Raw genomic sequence first — 19019 nt, forward strand, 5'->3', positions numbered from 1 at the left:
AAAGATTTGTGTTAAGCTTATCCTTCTGCTTATCCTTCGCATATTAACTAATCAAAAATGATGGAATGTTAAACTAAGCAATATCTACCCTCTGTGGCTGGTACTGCAGTCTCAATTTTTGCTGTAACATGAAATAGGAACATTTTCAAAGGTGTCTTAAGAAATGGGACTACATGTGTGTATAAATTGGAAATATGAAATTATACAATTTTATAAGACGTTCAATAGGAAACTAAAGGTTTGGCTATTTTTGGCACAGTCAACCCATTTGTAGACACAACCAACTCATTTTCTCTGCTGAAGGGGAGGTGTGGAATCTAGCCTGTGAACTGTGGAGGTAAGTCCCTACAGTCCTCCTGAAATCGTACATGGAGGCATGACTACGTAAGCAATGAGCTGTTAGGAACCTTGCAAAGCAACAAGACAGTTTGCTCCTTTCCTAGTCTCTCTGGGGCTCAGAGATCCAAAGTCATTGTTAACAGAATAAAAAATATTAAACTTATATTAAGAACTTTGGTTACAGTGTGCTGCTGATGGGAGTGGCTGTTCTGTTCTTCACGGAATACAGTGTTAAGGTGACCATAATTCTCCCACAGGGGAAAGAGATTGCTCTTTTTTCACTTCCTTCACTCTTGGGCATTTCAGTTCTCTTAACTTCATGTGTGTGTTTTTGCCAATGAATAAGAGGCAAATCTTTGCCAGTCACAATAATTGAAATATTTTAAGCTTGAAAGGATACAGTTGCATGCTTGTAGAGATCTTCAATATTTTCTAACAAGTAGAGATCAAGTAGTGCCTATAATGCAGAACACATACATAAAGATGAATACACATACTAGGCAATCCATGTGTTAAAACCTGGGGAAGCATTACAAATTCAACTTACATGTAATGTAGGAGGAGGATATCTTCCAGTTCCTCCATCATCTCTTTGCCACAGCTTCACAACTGAATCACCCAACTGGGAAATTATTCCATCAATCATCAAACAATCAGGGTTCCATCTGCCTCTGCAACAGAAAATTACTGTATAAGTGGAATAACTCCCAGCTATCATAAGCATATTTAAAATGTATTACATAACGGATTGCAAGGGTAGATTGTTTTTTCCTCACACATGAAAAATCTGCAACCATTATAAATTTAACAGATTGCAAAAGGTTCCTTTGCAAACCCCCAAACCACTTTTTAAAGTTTCCTTGAATTTTTGGTGTGTTTGTGAACATGTGTAGTGACATGATGTGTTTTTAATGGACATTTTAATATTGTGTTGTGAGCTGCCCAAAGAAAAACAGGTTGCTCACCTATAACTATTGATCTGGTAGAGATTCATTAAGATCCATAAGAATGGGTAATGCACCTGTGCAGGACCCACTCAGTAACATGCTGCAGCTCGTCGAGGTGACCAAGCCCCGCCTACATGCCTTCAGCATGCTATTTAAAAGTGGGCAGGCCACCATGATCTTCAGTTCTTGCATGACCGCCATGGAGGATGATCATCTGGAATCAGGTGAGTTTATCATCAGAGGAGAATAGCTTGTACGCTCAGTACACACATAGCGTAGCATTACTGCAGAGGGGTGATCTGGGAGGGTCTTATGGATATAGACGGATCTCTACCAGATCAATAGTTACAGGTGAGCAACCTGATTATCAGGATCAAGACTGGTCAAGATCCATAAGAATGGGTATTTAGCCAACTCTCCCTGGAAGAGGGTGCAGTAGTAGCTATTGCAACACCCACTTTAAAACACTTCTCCCGAAGCTTGCCTCAGCAGCAGATCACATGTCTATGGCATAATGTTTGCTGAAAGGTAACTCAGTGGACCAAGTTGCTGCTTTACAAATGTCCGTGAAGGTTACCCGTGATAGGTGTGCAGCTGAAGAAGTGTAGGCACGAGTAGAGTGGACCTTGATTGCTTCTGTGTCTTGTACGTCAGTAGGATGAGTTCCACCAGCTATCTGGACATTCTCTGTCTAGAAATACAGGAACCCTTCAAAGAGCCTTTGTAAGCTACAAATTAGGGGTGTGCACAAAACCGGTTTACCCGGTTCAGTTTGAATTCAAACCGGGTTTGAAGTGGGGTGGGGAGGTTCGGTTTTGCTCGAACCTCCCTTGGTTCAGTTTGAATTTGAACTGGTTCGAACCATTCCAAACCGTTTTGAGCCTCATGGGTGCCAACTACAACCCAAACCCCAAAGCCATCGGACACTCCTATGATTTTTAATGATTGTTTGCAATTTTTATTAATATTTTTCTTATATGGTATAACGGGGACATGAACTGGCCCATTATAGCCTATGTAGATCACCTAGGGGCACAAACATGGGGTGGGTGGTAGGCACCCAGGGGTGCCAACCACCCACCAAACCCCAGAGCAATCAGACACTCCTATGATTTTTAATGATTTTCTGAAGATTTTTTCAACTTTTGCATTTCTCCCATAGGGAATAATGGGGATTTGAGGCAGCCCCATTCCCCACTTTGGGGGGGGGGGTGCCAGGGCACCCCAAAGTGGGTCTGGGGCATGGCAGGGCCAGCCTCCACCCCCCCCCCCAAGGCACCCCAAGTTGATTTTGGCTCCATAGACATGCATTGGCTCCATAGAAAATAACAGAGTGCCTTTTCACTTACTGACCTTAATTGCTTATTGCTCTGACCTCTGAGCTGGATTCACAGCAATTAAGCTATTAAGGTGAAAGGGCACACAGTGTTCTTTCTGAATGGAAAGGCTCAGGCAATGGTTTCCAATGGAGCCAGAAATTAATTCTTTAAAGATTCCTGATTAATCACCAATAAATCCTATCAACTTTGGGGTGCCTTGGCGGAGTGGAGGCTGGCCCTGCCATGCCCCCAGACCCACTTTGGGGTGCCCAGGCAGTCCCAAAGGTGGGGAATGGGGCTGCCTCAAATCCCCATTATTCCCTATGAGAAAAATGCAAAAATTGAAAAAAGTCTTCAGAAAGTCTTCAGAAAATGGTTAAAAATCATAAGAGTGTTCGATTGCTTTGGGGTTGCCAGCCCAGCTGGAATGCGTCCCCTAGAGATTGTGGGTCATGTCCTGCTCTGGAGCAGAAGTGGTTGCACTTCTTGTTCTCTGAAGTGGCAAACAGACCTATGGTTGGTTGCATCCACTTTGAGAAGAGAGGTGTAAAGCATTCTGTTTTGATTTCCCATTCGTGCTGTTACAGAGGAAAAGTCTCACTCAAATAGTCTGCCAAGATGTTGTCTAGGCCCTTTATGTGCATGACTAATGGATACACTTGATGCCGGATGCACCAATGCAATAACTGTAGGCTGAGAGTGCAAAGACTTTGAGATACAGTCCCTCCCTGGTGGCTGATGTAGGCCAGGGCTGTATATTGTCCAATTGCACTTGCACAACCTCCCCCTATAGAAGCGGAAGGAAGGCTTTCATTGCTTTGACGACAGCTAGAAGCTCCAGGAAGTTGATGTGTAGTTTTTGTTGAAAGGTCCACTTGCCCTGTATTTGTTAGTTCCCACAGTGGGCCCCCCAGACCAGTAGTAAAGCGTCTCTTGAGAGAGAGAGATGGGGGGGGGTCATTAGAAAAGGAACCCCTTCCAGTAGATTCTTGCTCAGTGACCACCAGGTAAGTGAACACAGAATTTGAACTGGGAATGCTAGATGCAAGGTCTGCAAGTCTACATTTGGGCGTAAGACTGATAAAAACCACAGTTGTAGTTTTCACATTTTCAATCAAGCATATCTCACCACTGTGTTGTAGGATGCCATCAGACCTAATAGTGTCTGAATGAGTCAAACAGGCTGAGATGGATGTTGTTGGACATGAAGCACCAAGTCCTTAACACACTCGAAACGTTCTTGAGGTAAGTATGCCTTTTTGGCTGTTGTGCCCAGAACTGCTCCAATGTAATTTATTGTTGGGACTGGCTCCAGTTTGGACTTTTCTCAATTGACGTGGATCCCCAAGTCCTGGAGAAGAGAGAGTACATAGTGTTTGCAAAAGTAACTCTTCTTTGTCCTTGGAAGTTAAAAGCCAGTCTTCCTGGTAAGGATAGACCGATATACCCTGGGTCTGAAGGTACACCACCACCGCTGCCATATATTTTGTAAATACCCTGGGAAGTCCAAAGGGTAAGACTGTGTACTGGTACATTTGACTTCCCATGGCAAACCTGAGGTATTTTCTGTGTTGTTTGCTGATACCAATATGGAAATATGTGTCCTTGAGATCTAGTGTCACAAGTCAGTTCTCTTGATATAGAAGAAGTAGAATTTCTTGTAACTCTATCATGCGGAACTTTCTCAAACGGACGAACTTGTTCAAGAAGCACAGATCCATAATCGGCCATATGCTGCCATACTTTGGGGGGATCAAGAAGAACCATGAGTAGAAGCCCTCTCGTCTGTACATCCGCTTGGCTGGGAGCTCCTTCACCTTTTCCAATAACGTCTGGGAAGGTTGCATAAACCTGATCCCTGTAAATTTCGGGGATGTTCTGAACTCTATTGTGTAGCCTGAGGATATTAACTTCAGGACCCAGTGGTCCAATGTTATGTGGTATAGCCTGATGTTGGTTGCTGGTAGGGGAACAGAGTTTGTGAGAGAGATGCTGTCCCTTGCTTGCCAAGGTGTTATGGCCCCGATGGTGGAAGGGGAGAAAGTTCCAGGTGGAGCAATGGGTGGTGCTTCTGAGGCTCAGGCTGTTTAGTACGCTCGGCTTGAGTGTTTCCCTTTGCCCTGGAAAGGGCACTTGTAGGGCTGATACTACCTCATAAAATCATGCTGTTCTTGATGCTTGTACGTGGATTTTTGTCTGGAATACTGATGGTATTTGAAGCCATAGGAGGAGGTAGGTATAGTGGTACAAGCTTTAGCCTTGAATTTTGACTTTTTCATTTGCTCCATAGTGGAGTCGGTATTTTCACTGAATAACCCTTTCCAGTTGAAAGGTAAGCCATCAATTTTCTCTTTCATATCCCCATGCAAATTAGTGGAGCAGAGCCACACGTCTGCGTAGGGAGACTGCTGTCGTCAATGAATGGGACTCCAACTCAGCCAGATGTTTCTCAACTGTTGTCTGGTAAGCGACTTATCCATGGTTTCCTGAAGCTTTCTTTTCAATTCCTCAGGGGAGAGGACCTCCACAGAATTATGTAAGCCTTCCCACAGCCCATGTGTATATTTTGCTGTACAGATGGAATAATTTGCGATCTTGACCAACAGACAGGAGGTGGGGTGAATATTCCCCCCTTCTTTATCTGCCGGGGTTGTGTGTCTGTAGCCAGCTTTTGAAGTAGAAGACATGGCACAGTCAATTACTAGCAAGTTGGGTGCTGGATGTTTCAAGAGATATTTATTGTCCTTAGTCTGCACTCTGTATAGGCTTTCCAGTCATGTAGACATGGGGGTTGATGTGTGGATCACCACCCATACACTGAACTGCTCTCGTGATGACTGGGAGCACAGGAAGGGCTATAGGTTGAGTAGCTTCTGATCTGACCATAAAATTATGCATGGGGTCATCGATGATAGACATTCTGATTTCAGGTCGAGACCCAGTACTTTTGGCATATCCCACACGTGTTGATGATATGCTTTCATCTCCTCGTTAGGGGAGATCTGTGTAGATGGAGCCACGTCCACCCTGGCATCAGGGTCGGATTCAAAATCTGAAGATCCATGATGATCCGACGGAGATCGAGATCGACAAATTGGTGTAAAAGTCTGCATTTCAATAGTCTATGGAATCCGAATTTGTGTTCTTTCACATACAGTTGTGTGGCTGAATCTTTGAAGATCATATCAGCACTGTTTGTGTAGTCTTTTAAAATGTCATAGGTGTTGGTTTTGATGGCACTGTCTGAATAGGAACCTATGAATGGCTCCAAGACTGATTTTCCTGAAAATTATAGGGCCTTCATAGGGCTAGAAGTTACGGCATCCCCTGCCACAGATGAGTGAACAAAACCACAGGTATGGCATAGTGAAGTCTCTAGGTGAGCAGCTGTAAGTGTGCCTAATGGTTTAGCAATTGATTCTCTTGGCATCCCTGCTTCTGATATTTGCAGGAAACTAGAATCTAAAATAGAAAGTGTGAGCCACTGTCGTATCTAAGGTCACCTCCCTATCCTCCTCCTCGATGTCGAAGGTTGGTATGTCGGCTGGATGCCAAGGGGTCACCAGTCTCAACACCGATAAAATAGGCATATTTAGGGTTGAAACAGGAGGTTGATTCATGGACGTTGTAGGAGTTTGTGTCAACACCAATGGCACTTCACGATGTCAACTTGTAGGAGTTTGTGTCAGTAGTGAGGGTATCTCAATGTCAAGCTTTCAGTGTCGATGTCAGTGGAGAATCTATCCGTGTTGGTGCTGGAGATAGAGGTCGGGTCCTCGATGTTGTGAGTCTAAGCGTTGACACATCCTTGACATTGACAGATTCTATAGCCACGGGATCTGGTTCCTTTGTTGTTGTTACTTTGATGTTGAAGCCTTTGAAGACGAAGGATCTTTGATGCTTTCAAGCAACTGCAGATTCAAAGGAGATTGTGTTCTTTCCTTTGTGAGGTCTACTGTCCTGGGCGTCTTCCATTTATGGGAAGACTGAGGATCCTCCAAGTCCGAATGCCTTCTCTTTGTTTTTGAAACGTCCAGTGTGGAAAGCTTAGACTTGGATGAAAGTTTCAGGATTTGGTACAATGCCAATGCACTCGGAGTCAAAGGTTGTCTTGTAGGAGGTGGTTTCTGGGTCAATATAGATGCCTTTGCAGCCAGTGTCGAAGCTGAAGAGCGGGGTTCTCCCGATGTCGAGGGACTTAGCACCTCGTCGTAAATGGTGGCACGAAGCCGCAAAGTCTGGTTTGTTTCGAGAAGGACAGGCAAATCTTGCAGGAGGAGATGTGCTTTTCTCTAAAGCAGATTAAGCACAAGTCGTGGAGGTCTTTTGAAGGGAGCTTGGCGTTACAGCCAGTGCATCTCTTGGTCCACTTCTCCTCAGCCAAATCAGCATGATCCAAATCGTTGTAAAAAGTCAATTCCAAATAATCCAATTAATGCCAGAAAGTTCTGGAAGCCGTTCCAATATACAGATGACACCAGAGTAGTTTTAAAAAACAAACCATTCCTAGTCAAAGCCAATAATCAGTGCGTTTTTTGACAATTTTCTTTCTCAGATAAACTCTCAAGAAGAACTAGTCCAACGAGGAGCGACAGCCCAAGGACTGCACGCAACGGTGGTCGTCCAAGAACTGAAGAACATGGCGCCCAGCCCACCTTTAAATAGCATGCTGAAGGCGTCTCCTGGACAAGCTGCATGTTACCAAGTGGGCCCTGCGCAGGCTCATTACCCATTCTTATGGATCTCGACGGATCTCAATCCAGATCAATTTGTTATGAGGCATCTAACAACATTATTATTTATTATTACATGCTATAACATTGTGCTCCTCCCAGAGCCTCTGGATGGGGCAGTTTATAAATGTAACCAACAACAACAACAACAACAACCACCACCAGGTCTCTGCCAGAATGGTTTACAGGATATATTGCAAGAGAGGGGAATGAGAAAAAAAGAGATGCACACTTATGGGGGTATAAAATTATAAAATGCTTACATAAAGGTTTCATACATTAGATGTCACTACACACCAGCAATTTTTGAAGTGTAAGCACATTCTTAAATTGCTGCATTTAGGCCTTGCTATCTTCTTTTCACAGCTACAAGGTGAATGAAGAATAGCCTCTGATTGTTTGGATGTCACTACATATGTTCAGTCAGCTATTCATAGGCCTGCTGTAGTGGCTAGAGATCACCACTAATCATAATTCAATGATTTTATATAGCCACGTATAAAATATACATGCAATAGGAGGTTTTTTTTCAAGCAACCTCAACAGCAGCTTCAGTATATGCACTGCAAGAGGCAAACTATCTTTGGTGCAAGGCAAGACAGAGAACTCCAAGCTGCATGCAAATTTTAAGATAATTTTTGGTGGTTCTTGGTAACATCCCCCCACCCCATAGTGCTGTATTTCAGCAATTACATCTACAAAGATTAACATTAACTTTGTGGTGGGAAAGTATTATAAACACTAAGAAACAAAAGCAGCAAATAAAAATTCCATTATAAGCAGAAATTATGAGATGTAAAAAAATGTATACTATTTAGGAAAAATAGTAAGAGCAGTTTAAGGTTTTTCATTTGGGGGGGCTCATTACAGAGCACAAGGTCAAATACAAAGTATAGTAACCAAACACAATATGGTTAATAGGCCTGAGCAAATTCGGATTTGAAAATCCAAGTTTTACATGAAATTGCCCAAAATAATTAAAAATCAGCAAAATCCAAATCTGTTAAAAAAAAAATCAGATCGGTAATGTCCAAATTGATTCCAAAATATCAATATTAATTTTGCAAATACTTTGGAATTAGCAAAATTGAATAAGATTCCGCCCCACAAATTTGGGGAAATTGGAAAAACACCACCAGTTGGTCCTGGAGCCTTGAAACTTGCCATACATGTCAGGAAGGGGGTGAGAACCCCCTGTAGTGAATATGAAGAGAATTGGTCAATCCCTAGGTTTTTGGTGAATTTGGGGGTGGGGGGAGCATCACATTGCGAGATGTGGCTAGTTTCAAGCTAGAACTTTAAGAAAAAAAAATCTGAAGTTGAAGAATCTCCTTGGACTGTTATTCTACCCCCTACATGGAGGCATCTGCCCTTTGTCTTCATGAAAAGGTGTAACATGCCCCTTCTCCCCTCCCCCGCTTTTACATCTCCTGAATGGATGGGCATACAGCTATGACATCTGGCACACATGGTTCCCATTGGCAGGGCTCTTATTTCACCCCTAAGGCTATAGGTTTGGTGAATGTTGGTGTGGGGGGGGGGGCTAAAAGGGCTAAAACTGGCTTTTCAAACCACAACTTTTCAAAAAGTTATGGATCTGAACCCTTCCCTAAGACCATCATTCCACTCCATGTGAAGGAAAAAGAACACCCCCTTTGATTTTTATCTTCCCCTTTGCAGAAGCACATGGTCAATAAAAGTGAAAGTACTTTGAATGCTTCTGTTTCTGTAGTTAGAAAGGATTTCTCACTTTCCCTTCTAGCCATTTAAGGGATTAAAAGCTGTGAAGTCCTTTTAATCCCTTTTAAGAAGTCGGCCTGTTCCTGCAATGGAGGAGAAACAATATGAAATCAAAGCAATGTCTTTTTCCCTCCATGTGGGGGTGGAATTATGGTCCAAGGAGGGGGCTTCAGATCCAAAAATGTTTAATTGTTTTTATTCTGTTTTTATAGTTTTGATTTTAATTGTTAACTGGTTTTAATGGTTTTTATTTTGTTGTAAACCGCCCTGAGCCATTTTTGGAAGGGCGGTATATAAATTGAATGAATGAATGAATGAATAAACATTTTGTAACGTTCTGGCTTGTTTCAAGTTAGATTTCACCATTTAGCCATTTTTGTACCCACCTCCGGAATTCACTAATATCAGGAGTGACATAGCTTTGAAAAAAGATTACACAGAGTCCTTCCAATGTGGACTTCATCTGTGCCAGATTTTATAATTGCATGCCCATCCATTCTAGAAATATGGGGGGGGGAGGGGGGCACCCTTTGAATCAATCAAATCCGAATTTTCTGAACGCACACAAGTCCAATAGTTAACCAAACCCAGCCTCTGAAGATAGCCATAACAATGCAGGCAACATGCAAATCTGTTACACAGAACTAGTAATAACTTATTGTAAGTTAACACACATGCGTGTGCATACATGAAAAATCTGAGATGTAGCCACGGATACTGAATATTGTCCAGTCTTCAAATTATAATAGGATTTTCAGTTTCTTAAGATAACTCTTACCTTGATGAGTGTTCCAGTTTCTGACGACAGCTGGCATAGAACTGTTGTATACATTGGTAATTGTAGAATGGTTTTGACAATTGTATATCTTCATCTACCCACAAGAGATGAAAACACATTTTACATACATTTTGATAAAAACCAAATCCACCAACACAAGGATTGTATCTGTACTTTGAGAGCAAGAAGTTTAAAGTTAAGTTCCCAAGGTAAGTGGGTTGTGTGTGTGTGGTGTTTTTTTTTGGGGGGGGGGGCTTTTTAAAATGACCTTTCAAGTCATTTATTTTCACGAGGCAGTTGAGCTGAAAATATGTATTTAACATATTCATATACCGCCCAAAACCTGGATCTCTGGGCAGCGTACAACAAAAAATATGATATAATACTAATAAAGAGAGCTGTAGATTAGCTAATGCTTGCGACAGTTAATTGGCAAGGTCTAATTTTAATGCAAGGAACTAGAATTAGGGGCACACTTGTTCATGTTTCAGGCTATACTGGTTCTACTGTGTTTCCATAATGGACAATTTAATATTAAAGATGGATTATTTAAGAACCAAGAGTGGTATATTTTATTTTATTTATTTTATGTATTAAAACATTTTTATACCGCCCAAAACGTATGTCTCTGGGCGGTTTACAACAGAATAAAAACAAAGTAAAACATTCGTTAAGACAAAAATGGGGGGGGGGAACCACATTACAACAATTTAAATTTTTTAAAATAATATTTGAAAACAGCATTAAAACCATTAAAACATTAATTAAAAGCTTGGGGGAAGAGATGTGTTTTTAAAGACTTTTTAAAAGCTGTCAGAGATGGGGAGGCCACCACCCTCTCAATTACCTTGCCCAACCACGGAAGGTTGGAGACAGGCCTGCAGTTGTTCAAGTCCGAGGGATCCCAGGTAGGCTTCTTCAGAAGCGGTCTAATAACTGCCTCCTTAAGACAAGGAGGCATCCTACCTTCCCTCAGAGATGCATTTATAACCTCTACCAGGCCTTCTACAACAACCCCCCTGCCAGATACATAAGCCGTGTTGGGCAAGGGTCAAGAGAACAGGTGGTAGGCCGCACCGTTCCAATCAGCTTGTTCACATCCTCAGGAGTCACAAACTGGAACTGATCCAACCTAATCACACAAGAGGAGTTGCTGGACACCTCCACATCAGACACTGAAGTAATTGTGGAGATGGAGCCTAAGTCGGCCTGAATACGAGAGATTTTGTCCACAAAGAATTCATTAAACACAACACAGCGGGTAATCAATGGTTCCAGATTCTGATTCAAGGGAGGAGGGGCACTCACTAGCCCTCTCGCAACCCTGAACAACTCTGCCGGACGTGAACTTGCGGATGCAATATGGGCAGAAAAGAATCGCTTCTTTGCCACACGTATGGCCTGAGCATAGGTCTTCAAATGAACTCTATGTTGCAATCTGTCGGATTCAAGCAGAGTCTTTCTCCACTTGTGTTCCAGTCGTCTACCTCGCCGCTTCAGCCCCCGTAGTTTTCCATATACCAAAGGGCCAATTTTGAAGCGGGTCGGAGAGGACGCTTAGGAGCAATCATGTCTACTGCCCCAGTGAGTTTGCTGTTCCAATTCTCCACCAGGATCACCAGCAGAGCCAACACTAAATCCCTCCAAGGCTTCTTGAAATCCTATTGGATCCAATAACCTTCTCGGGCGGATCATCCTAATAGGTCCCTTGCCCCTGCGAAGGTGGGAAGTGATTGAGAGTCCAACCTTAACCAGATGGTGGTCTGTCCATGACAATGGGGAAATCACAGGATTCCCCACCCACGTAACACCACCCTGATCAGAGTGAAAGACCAAATCAAGTGTGTGACCAGCAATGTGCGTTGGCCCCGAGACCACTTGGGATAGGCCCATAGTCATCATGGCCGCTATGAATTATGAACACTATGAACTATGAATTTATTGGAATTAAGATAAATCTTACATTTCCTTCAGTACTAGAAGTGGTATGATTACCAAGGTCTTCCTTTTGTTTAATTATGCACCAAGGGATGTAAACTTCTATAATTGGCTTACAGCTCTACTTCATTTTTTTGGCTAGATTTTAATTATTGTTCCAGAGTCTGCTATACTACACATTTCCTGCTTTAACACACATTTTTCAACTGACGAAAGTTGAAAGTGTAACAGAATGTAACACCAAGTCCTCCAAAAACCAACAACACTTTCTGAAGTCATTTTAACTGTGCTATCCCAATTTTTAGGAATATTTATATACTACTTTTCAAACAAGAACAAATTATAATTACAAGTTTATTTCTTACACTGATATCCTGCTCGCTCTCTCTCCCTCCAAGAAGCTCAGTATATAATTCTTCCCACTCCCACTTTATCGTCACAATTCTATAATGTAGGTAATGCTGAGACACTGCAACAGGCCCACAACCAGTCAGCTTCATGGCTGAGTGGGAATTTAAGCTTGGAGCTCCCAGTTCTAGTCCAACACTCTTATCACAACACCATGCTAGATCTTACTACCATTCTAAAAAGCCAGTAATCTGTATATCATATTTTCTTTTATTAAAATGAGGAAGAATTAGTTCCTATATTTGAGAACAGAACTGCTATTTTTAAAGCTTACCTAAGCCCTCTGGAAGAAGACTGGATCGACAGAACCAGATTACCACTTGTACATACTGTGAAAGGAGACTGGTTACAACCTGCTTATTTGTTAGATCTGTAATGCCTACAAAGGGATTAACACAGGATTTTTTTAGCATTATACATCTTCTAAATTTTATGAATTTTAGCATTATAAATCTTCTGAAACCAAAACAGACAATTCATAGCAAACCTTTCCAGTGTAACTTGTTACATGATTTTTTTAAACTACCCTTTTACCACACAAACTTGCAGATGCATCCTGCCCTCCACATTAGAGTACAGAGGTCACCTTTGCCCCAATTTCTTCTGGAAAAGACACCAGCCTTAAGAAGAATACACTGATAAGAAATATTTACACTTTCTGTGTGTGTTTCTTACTCACCCCCACCCCTTTTCTTTGTCTGCACAGGAGTGCCATTGTGCAGAAAGCATCTGAGCCCTCCCCCTGATTTACAGTGCTTCCGCCCAAGTAGAGGGTCAGCTCAGAGAGAGGCATTTTCCTGTTTGGAAGTCTCTACTCTTGAGGCAACCTCTGTGGAACATCTGAAATCACTCTGGTTCGGAAAGTAAAACTACCACAAAGACTGTTCTCTGCCCCCTCCCTACCCCACTGTCTAATCCACAAGAGGGGAGAGTGAAAAGAGAGGAAGAGTGAGTGAGTGTTCTAGAGAGAGATTCACAGCTGATTTGCTCTTCAGGGTAAGAAAGAGCTAGAAGTGGGGCTGGGATAAGCTCCTTTTTATAGCACTCAAAAGTTTGAATGGTGATTGGCTTTGTCCCTGGGGCAAGTAGGAGAAGCAACCCATACATGGATGTCCTCCACTGCAGAAGATACAGGGCCAGTTAAGCACAAATACTAAACAGGGTTTCAGCTCTTACATGATAAAAGGCCTGGATATGCTGTCCTAGTTTTCCTGTAACTGGCTTAGGTATTACTTTGCTGTTTGTGTAATCATTCTCTCTCTCTGTCTCTCAATATAAAGAACTGAAGAAATGCTAGAAGTACACATGCAAGACACCTGGTCAATCTTCACAGCAGGGAGCAAAGAATGATAAGTTTCCTACTTATTAGAACATTACACATGTGCACATTAAGTTTGGTCTTGTTTTACACACCTTTTTCTGTGAGTTCTTGTGCCTCTGTGACAAAACAGTTCAAAACTGTGCAAAAGTTGCTAAGAAGCAACTCGCAGTGCTGCAGAGACTGTAGAGTTTGTGGATCAATAAAGTTAGATGACCCATCAAACAGTGGGACACCTTATAAAACAAGACAAAAATTATCACTGTTAGTTTGGAATGAGAGTTAGAGGTGCTTTATTTCAATGCTGCTAAATGAAGCAAAAACCAAGCCATCTTAATGTGTTCAACATATTTCTGGAACAATACATTACACTACTTACATAGTCGAACAAATTCTTCTTTTGTGTTAACCACTTTATTCCATGTCCATTCAAGAACAAAGCGCAAGTTAGAAGCAGAATCTGGTTGCTCTTAGAGGAAAAGCAGAAAACAGTGATGAGCATGAGTTCTCTCGTAGATTGAAGAAAAACAGGTTGCTTACCTATGACAGGTGATCCATTTTCACTCACAAAATGGGTTCTGTGCCTGTTCAGTAATCCCTGTGGAACAATTCAAAGCTCCATGAGGCATTCTTTGGCTCTGGCAAATTGCACATTTTTGACAGGAGAGCACCTTTCTTCTCAGTTCCCGATTGGACGCTGCGATGAGCAAACAATATGGATTGACAGGGTCAGACAAGTCATTATTACTGTGGAAGAATCTTAGCAGCGGGGTAGGCCAGGTGGGTGTTGTGAGTCAACATGGATCACCAGAAAGATGACCTGTTACAGATAAGCAACCAATATATCTTTGAGGTGATCCATGTTTCCTCACAAAATGGGTGAATAGTGAGCTCATCTGAATGGTGGTGGGTTATAGGATATAATTAGAGCACCTTTAAGAGAACTACCTGACCAAAGTTGGCCTCTACCGCTGAGCAGATGTCCACAACATAATATTTTATGAAGGGCAGATCTGATGACCATGTAAGCTGCTTCACAGATGTCTTTCATGCTGATACCCGACATGTGGGCCGCTGACGTGGCCATAGTCCTAGCTGAGTGAGTTTTAACTTTTGAGAGCAGCTTAACCTCTTGTTGGTTGTAGCACATGAAGATTAGTCTGTGTCTCGATATAGGTGGCCCTTTTTTCTCTCCCTTATAGGAGATAAAGCTTTTTAAAATCTTTCTGAATGGTTTTGTTCTGTCCATATTGTATGGGAGAGACCTCCCAACGTTCAAGGAGTGCATGGATTTTTGCAGGAGTCAAAGGGTTCAGGAAAGAAGCTGGCAACACAATCGGAGACTATTTTTGGTTGGAAGGACAGATCTGTCCTTCCAACTATCTAAACAACTATCTAAATAGGATGCTGTATAAGGGGAGTCAGCTTGAAGAGTTGTCAGTTTGCTGACTCTCCTTGCTGATGTAATGGCAACCAAGAAAGCAATCTTTAGAGACAGATTTCAGAGAAGGGGTTCAAATGGCACCTCCATGCGCACAGATAAGCCTAGGGAGACACTCCATAGTTTGATGGGCTCTCGGACTGATGGAAACAAGTTCTTTATTCCTTTAAGGAATCTCTTAGAGATTCCTTAGAGAATGCAGTGCGTTCATCCCAGCCTGGATGCCTTGCAGAGATACCACTATGTGAGCTTAGAAAGTCCCAATTGTTTTAGACCGTCGGGTATAAGAGGATTTGATGGATGGATGTGTTGTAAGGGTCAAAGCCTTTATTTCATCATATTTTTATACCGCCTGATATATACATCTCTTTGGAGGTAGCATATTGTGTGAACCTCTTCCATTTGCATATATAGTGTTTTCTGGTTTCTTTTCTTTCATTCAGGAAGATGGCATCTAATAACTGAGCCTCTAGGCCTAGGTTCAGTACCTGTAGGTTGGGATGGAAGATGTGGCCTGACTCTTGTGACAGAAGATTTTGGCGGTGTGAAAGATGTTGGTGTTTACCCTGAGACACACACAGAAGGAGGGGAAACCATGGCGGTCTGGGCCACCATGGGGTGAGAACAAGGCATTGAGTGCTTTCCTGCAATATTTTGCTCATGATTTTGGAGATCAGAGGAAAAAGTAGGAAACAAGTAGTATAGATGGTACCCACCTTTTTCTCCAGGTGGGTACCATCAGGCATCAGCCTCTGCTCCTTTAAAACTCAGGCTGGGCCAGGGGCTGAAGAGGGAAGAGGGAACATCTTGGGCAGCTTGGGAACAAGGCAGTGTTTGACTGTGCTTTGGCTTCTGCCCCACCTTTTTCTCCAGGTGGGTACCATCAGGCATCAGCCTCTGCTCCTTTAAAACTCAGGCTGGGCCAGGGGCGTGAGCCGAAGGGCGAGAGCACAAGGGCTCGCGTCCTTGTGGCTCTCAGCCGTGGGGCGAGCTGCCTTGGGCCTGAAGACCTTTTCCTTCTGCCTCGAAGAGTCGTCTTCCTCCAACCAGGAAGTCAGCAGAGATTGTATTGCAGTGATTGCAGAGATTGTATAAGTCTGGTCCTGGTTTTAAATTAAGCCAAGAAGCTGTGGTGGGTTAGTCTGGGGAGATGTGTCTGGGAGAGCGAAAAAGTGGGTCTGGAGTGGGGGCAGCAATATCACGGGTATTGGGCAGAGGGAGGTATGGCGGTGGGACTTGGGCTGGCCGTTACAGGGGAAATCAGTCCAGGCAATTGAGGCCTGTTCCTTTTTCCGGCCCCTCTCCCAACCCTCTGACCCTAGGGAGCTCTGAGAACACTCCCTCGAGGATTAGGGTGCTGCTGCTGAATGCCAGGTCAGTTAACACAAAAACATCTCTCATCCACGATTTGATTGTGGATGAGCGTGCTGACCTGGTATGCGTGACGGAGACCTGGTTGGATGCGCTGGGCGGGGTTGGTCTCTCTCAGCTTTGTCCTCCAGGTTTCCAGATCGTGCAGCAGCCCCGCCTCGAGGGTCGGGGAGGAGGCGTTGCAGTCATCTTTCGAGAGACCTTCCCCATTTCCAGGTGCCCGGTCAGGCCATCTCAGAATTTCGAGTGTTTGACCTTGAGGGTAGGCCTCCGAGATAGGCTGGGGATTCTGCTGGTGTACCGACCACCCCGCTGCACCTCAGTCTCCCTACCTGAGCTGGCGGGGGTGGTCTTGGAGGTGGCTTTGGGTTCCCCCAGGCTTATTGTTTTGGGGGATTTCAATGTCCACGCTGAGGCCCCCCTAGTGGGTGCAGCTCAGGATTTCATGGCCTCCATGGCAACCATGGGCCTGTCTCAATTGGTATTGGGCCCTACCCATGTGGCGGGACACACTCTGGAGCTGGTTTTTGCCGACCGGGAAATAAATGATCTGGAGATGGGGGAATTTGAGACCACTCCCTTGTCATGGACAGATCATCATCTGGTGGGGTTTAGTTTGACGCTCTGTCTGCCCTCTGCAGGGGTGGTGGGCCGATTAAGATGGTCCGCCCCCGGAGGCTTATGGATCCGCTTGGATTTCAGACGGCCCTCGGGGAGTTTCCAGTGTCCAGAGCTGGTGACCCTGTCGAGGCCTTGGTTGATCTCTGGAATGGAGAGAAGGCCCGGGCTGTTGACACAGTTGCCCCCAAGCGCCCTCTCCGGCTTGGTGGAGCCTGTTCTGCTCCTTGGTTTTCCTCGGAGCTTAGGGCGATGAAGCAAGTCAGATGACGGCTAGAACGACGCTGGAGAAAGAGTCGTCACGAATCCGATCGAACAGGGGCTAGAGCCCATTTTAGGGACTATGCCGTGGTGGTGGGGGCGGTGAAGAAATGCTTTTTCTCCGCCTCCATTGCGTCTGCTCAGTGCAGACAAACAGAGCTGTTTCGTGTGGTGAAAACTTTGCTCCACACATCCCCCCCGGACAATGGGGGAGGAGTCATCTACGGCTCTTTGTGATCGGTTTGCCTGTCGCTTTGCAGATAAAGTCGCTTGCATCCGTGCTGACCTGGACTCCAGAGTTTTGGCAGTTCCGGCAGACATGCCTTTGGTACCATCTGGTCCCGTTGTGTTGGATTCTTTTCAGTTGGTGTAGCCTGAGGATGTGGACGAGATCCTGGGCAGTGTGCGGGCGACTTCGTGCGCTCTTGACCCTTGCCCTTCATGGCTAATAAAAGCTGCCAGGGAGGGAACAGGTAGATGGCTGGAGGTGATCGTTAATGCTTCGTTGAGGGAGGGCAGGATGCCATCGTGCCTCAAGGAGGCGGTGGTAAGACCTCTATTAAAAAAGCCCTCCCTTGATCCCTCCAACCTGGACAACTATAGACCTGTATCTAACCTTCCCTTTCTGGGGAAGGTGATGGAGCGTGTGGTGGCGTCCCAGCTGCAGAGGGTCTTGGATGATACGGATTATCTGGACCCTTTTCAATCTGGCTTCTGCCCCGGGTATGGGACTGAGACTGCCTTGGTCGCTCTAGTGGATGACCTACGCCTGGAACTAGACAGGGGGAGTGCGTCCCTGTTGGTTCTGCTGGACCTCTCGGCAGCCATCGATACCATCGACCATGGTATCCTTCTGGGCCGCCTCTCGAGTATGGGGATCGGAGGCACTGCGTTGCAGTGGTTCCGGTCCTTTCTTGAGGGGAGGGTCCAGAAGGTGGTGCTGGGGGACTACTGCTCGGCCCCGTGGCCATTGGCCTGTGGGGTCCCACAGGGTTCAGTCTTGTCCCCCATGCTGTTTAACATCTACATGAAGCCGCTGGGAGAGGTCATCCGGGGATTTGGACTGAGTTGTCAGCAATATGCGGATGACACTCAGCTCTATCTCTCCTTGTCATCTGATCCTAGGGAGGCGGTGGATGTCCTGAATCGGGGGCTGGAGGCCGTGATGGGTTGGATGTGGGCTGATAAACTGAAACCAAATCCGGATAAGACGGAGGTACTGTTGGTCAGTAGGAGAGCCAATCGGGATGAGGAGATTTTACCGGTTCTGGATGGGGTTGCACTCCCCTTGAAGGAGCAAGTACGCAGCTTGGGGGTACTACTGGACCTGGCTCTGCTTTTGGAAGCTCAGGTGGAGGCGGTGGCCAGGGGTGCCTTCGCACGGCTTCGGCTGGTGTGCCAGCTGCGTCCCTTTCTCGAGAAGGCAGATCTGGCCACGGTTACCCACGCCTTAGTCACGTCGCGGCTGGATTACTGTAACACGCTCTACGTGGGGCTGCCCTTGAAGAATATCCGGAAACTGCAGCTAGTGCAACATGCGGCAGCGAGGGTTTTATCCGGAGCTGCCCGCTGGGAACATATCACCCCCATTTTGAAAGAGCTGCACTGGCTGCCAGTTTGTTTCCGGGTCCAATTCAAGGTGCTGGTTTTGACCTTTAAAGCCCTAAACAGTTTGGGCCCGGGGTATCTGAGGGACCGCCTGCTCCCAAGGGTTGCTGCCCGCTTGACTAGGACATCTGAGGGGGCCCTGCTCCGGGTGCCGACAATGAGGGAGGCCCGGCTGTCGTGCACTTGGGACAGGGCCTTCT

The 19019-nt window shown here is 44.8% G+C and overlaps 1 protein-coding gene across 4 annotated transcripts in view; it reads right to left on the bottom strand.

Annotated features, from left to right (window-relative positions):
• AHCTF1 (AT-hook containing transcription factor 1) overlaps positions 1–19019 on the bottom strand; it is a 133155-nt gene that overhangs the window by 52772 nt on the left and 61364 nt on the right. For all 4 annotated transcript variants that reach the window (XM_053302457.1, XM_053302448.1, XM_053302466.1 and 1 more), the window contains exons 14-19: positions 13900–13989; positions 13616–13756; positions 12477–12581; positions 9857–9950; positions 887–1010; positions 740–796 (exon numbers count right to left, since the gene is read on the bottom strand). In XM_053302457.1, coding sequence (XP_053158432.1) covers positions 740–796; positions 887–1010; positions 9857–9950; positions 12477–12581; positions 13616–13756; positions 13900–13989 — 611 coding nt within the window. The remainder of the gene's footprint in view (positions 1–739; positions 797–886; positions 1011–9856; positions 9951–12476; positions 12582–13615; positions 13757–13899; positions 13990–19019) is intronic.

This window comes from Hemicordylus capensis, chromosome 1 (assembly GCF_027244095.1).
Source record: "Hemicordylus capensis ecotype Gifberg chromosome 1, rHemCap1.1.pri, whole genome shotgun sequence".
Taxonomy (NCBI): Eukaryota; Metazoa; Chordata; class Lepidosauria; order Squamata; family Cordylidae; genus Hemicordylus; species Hemicordylus capensis.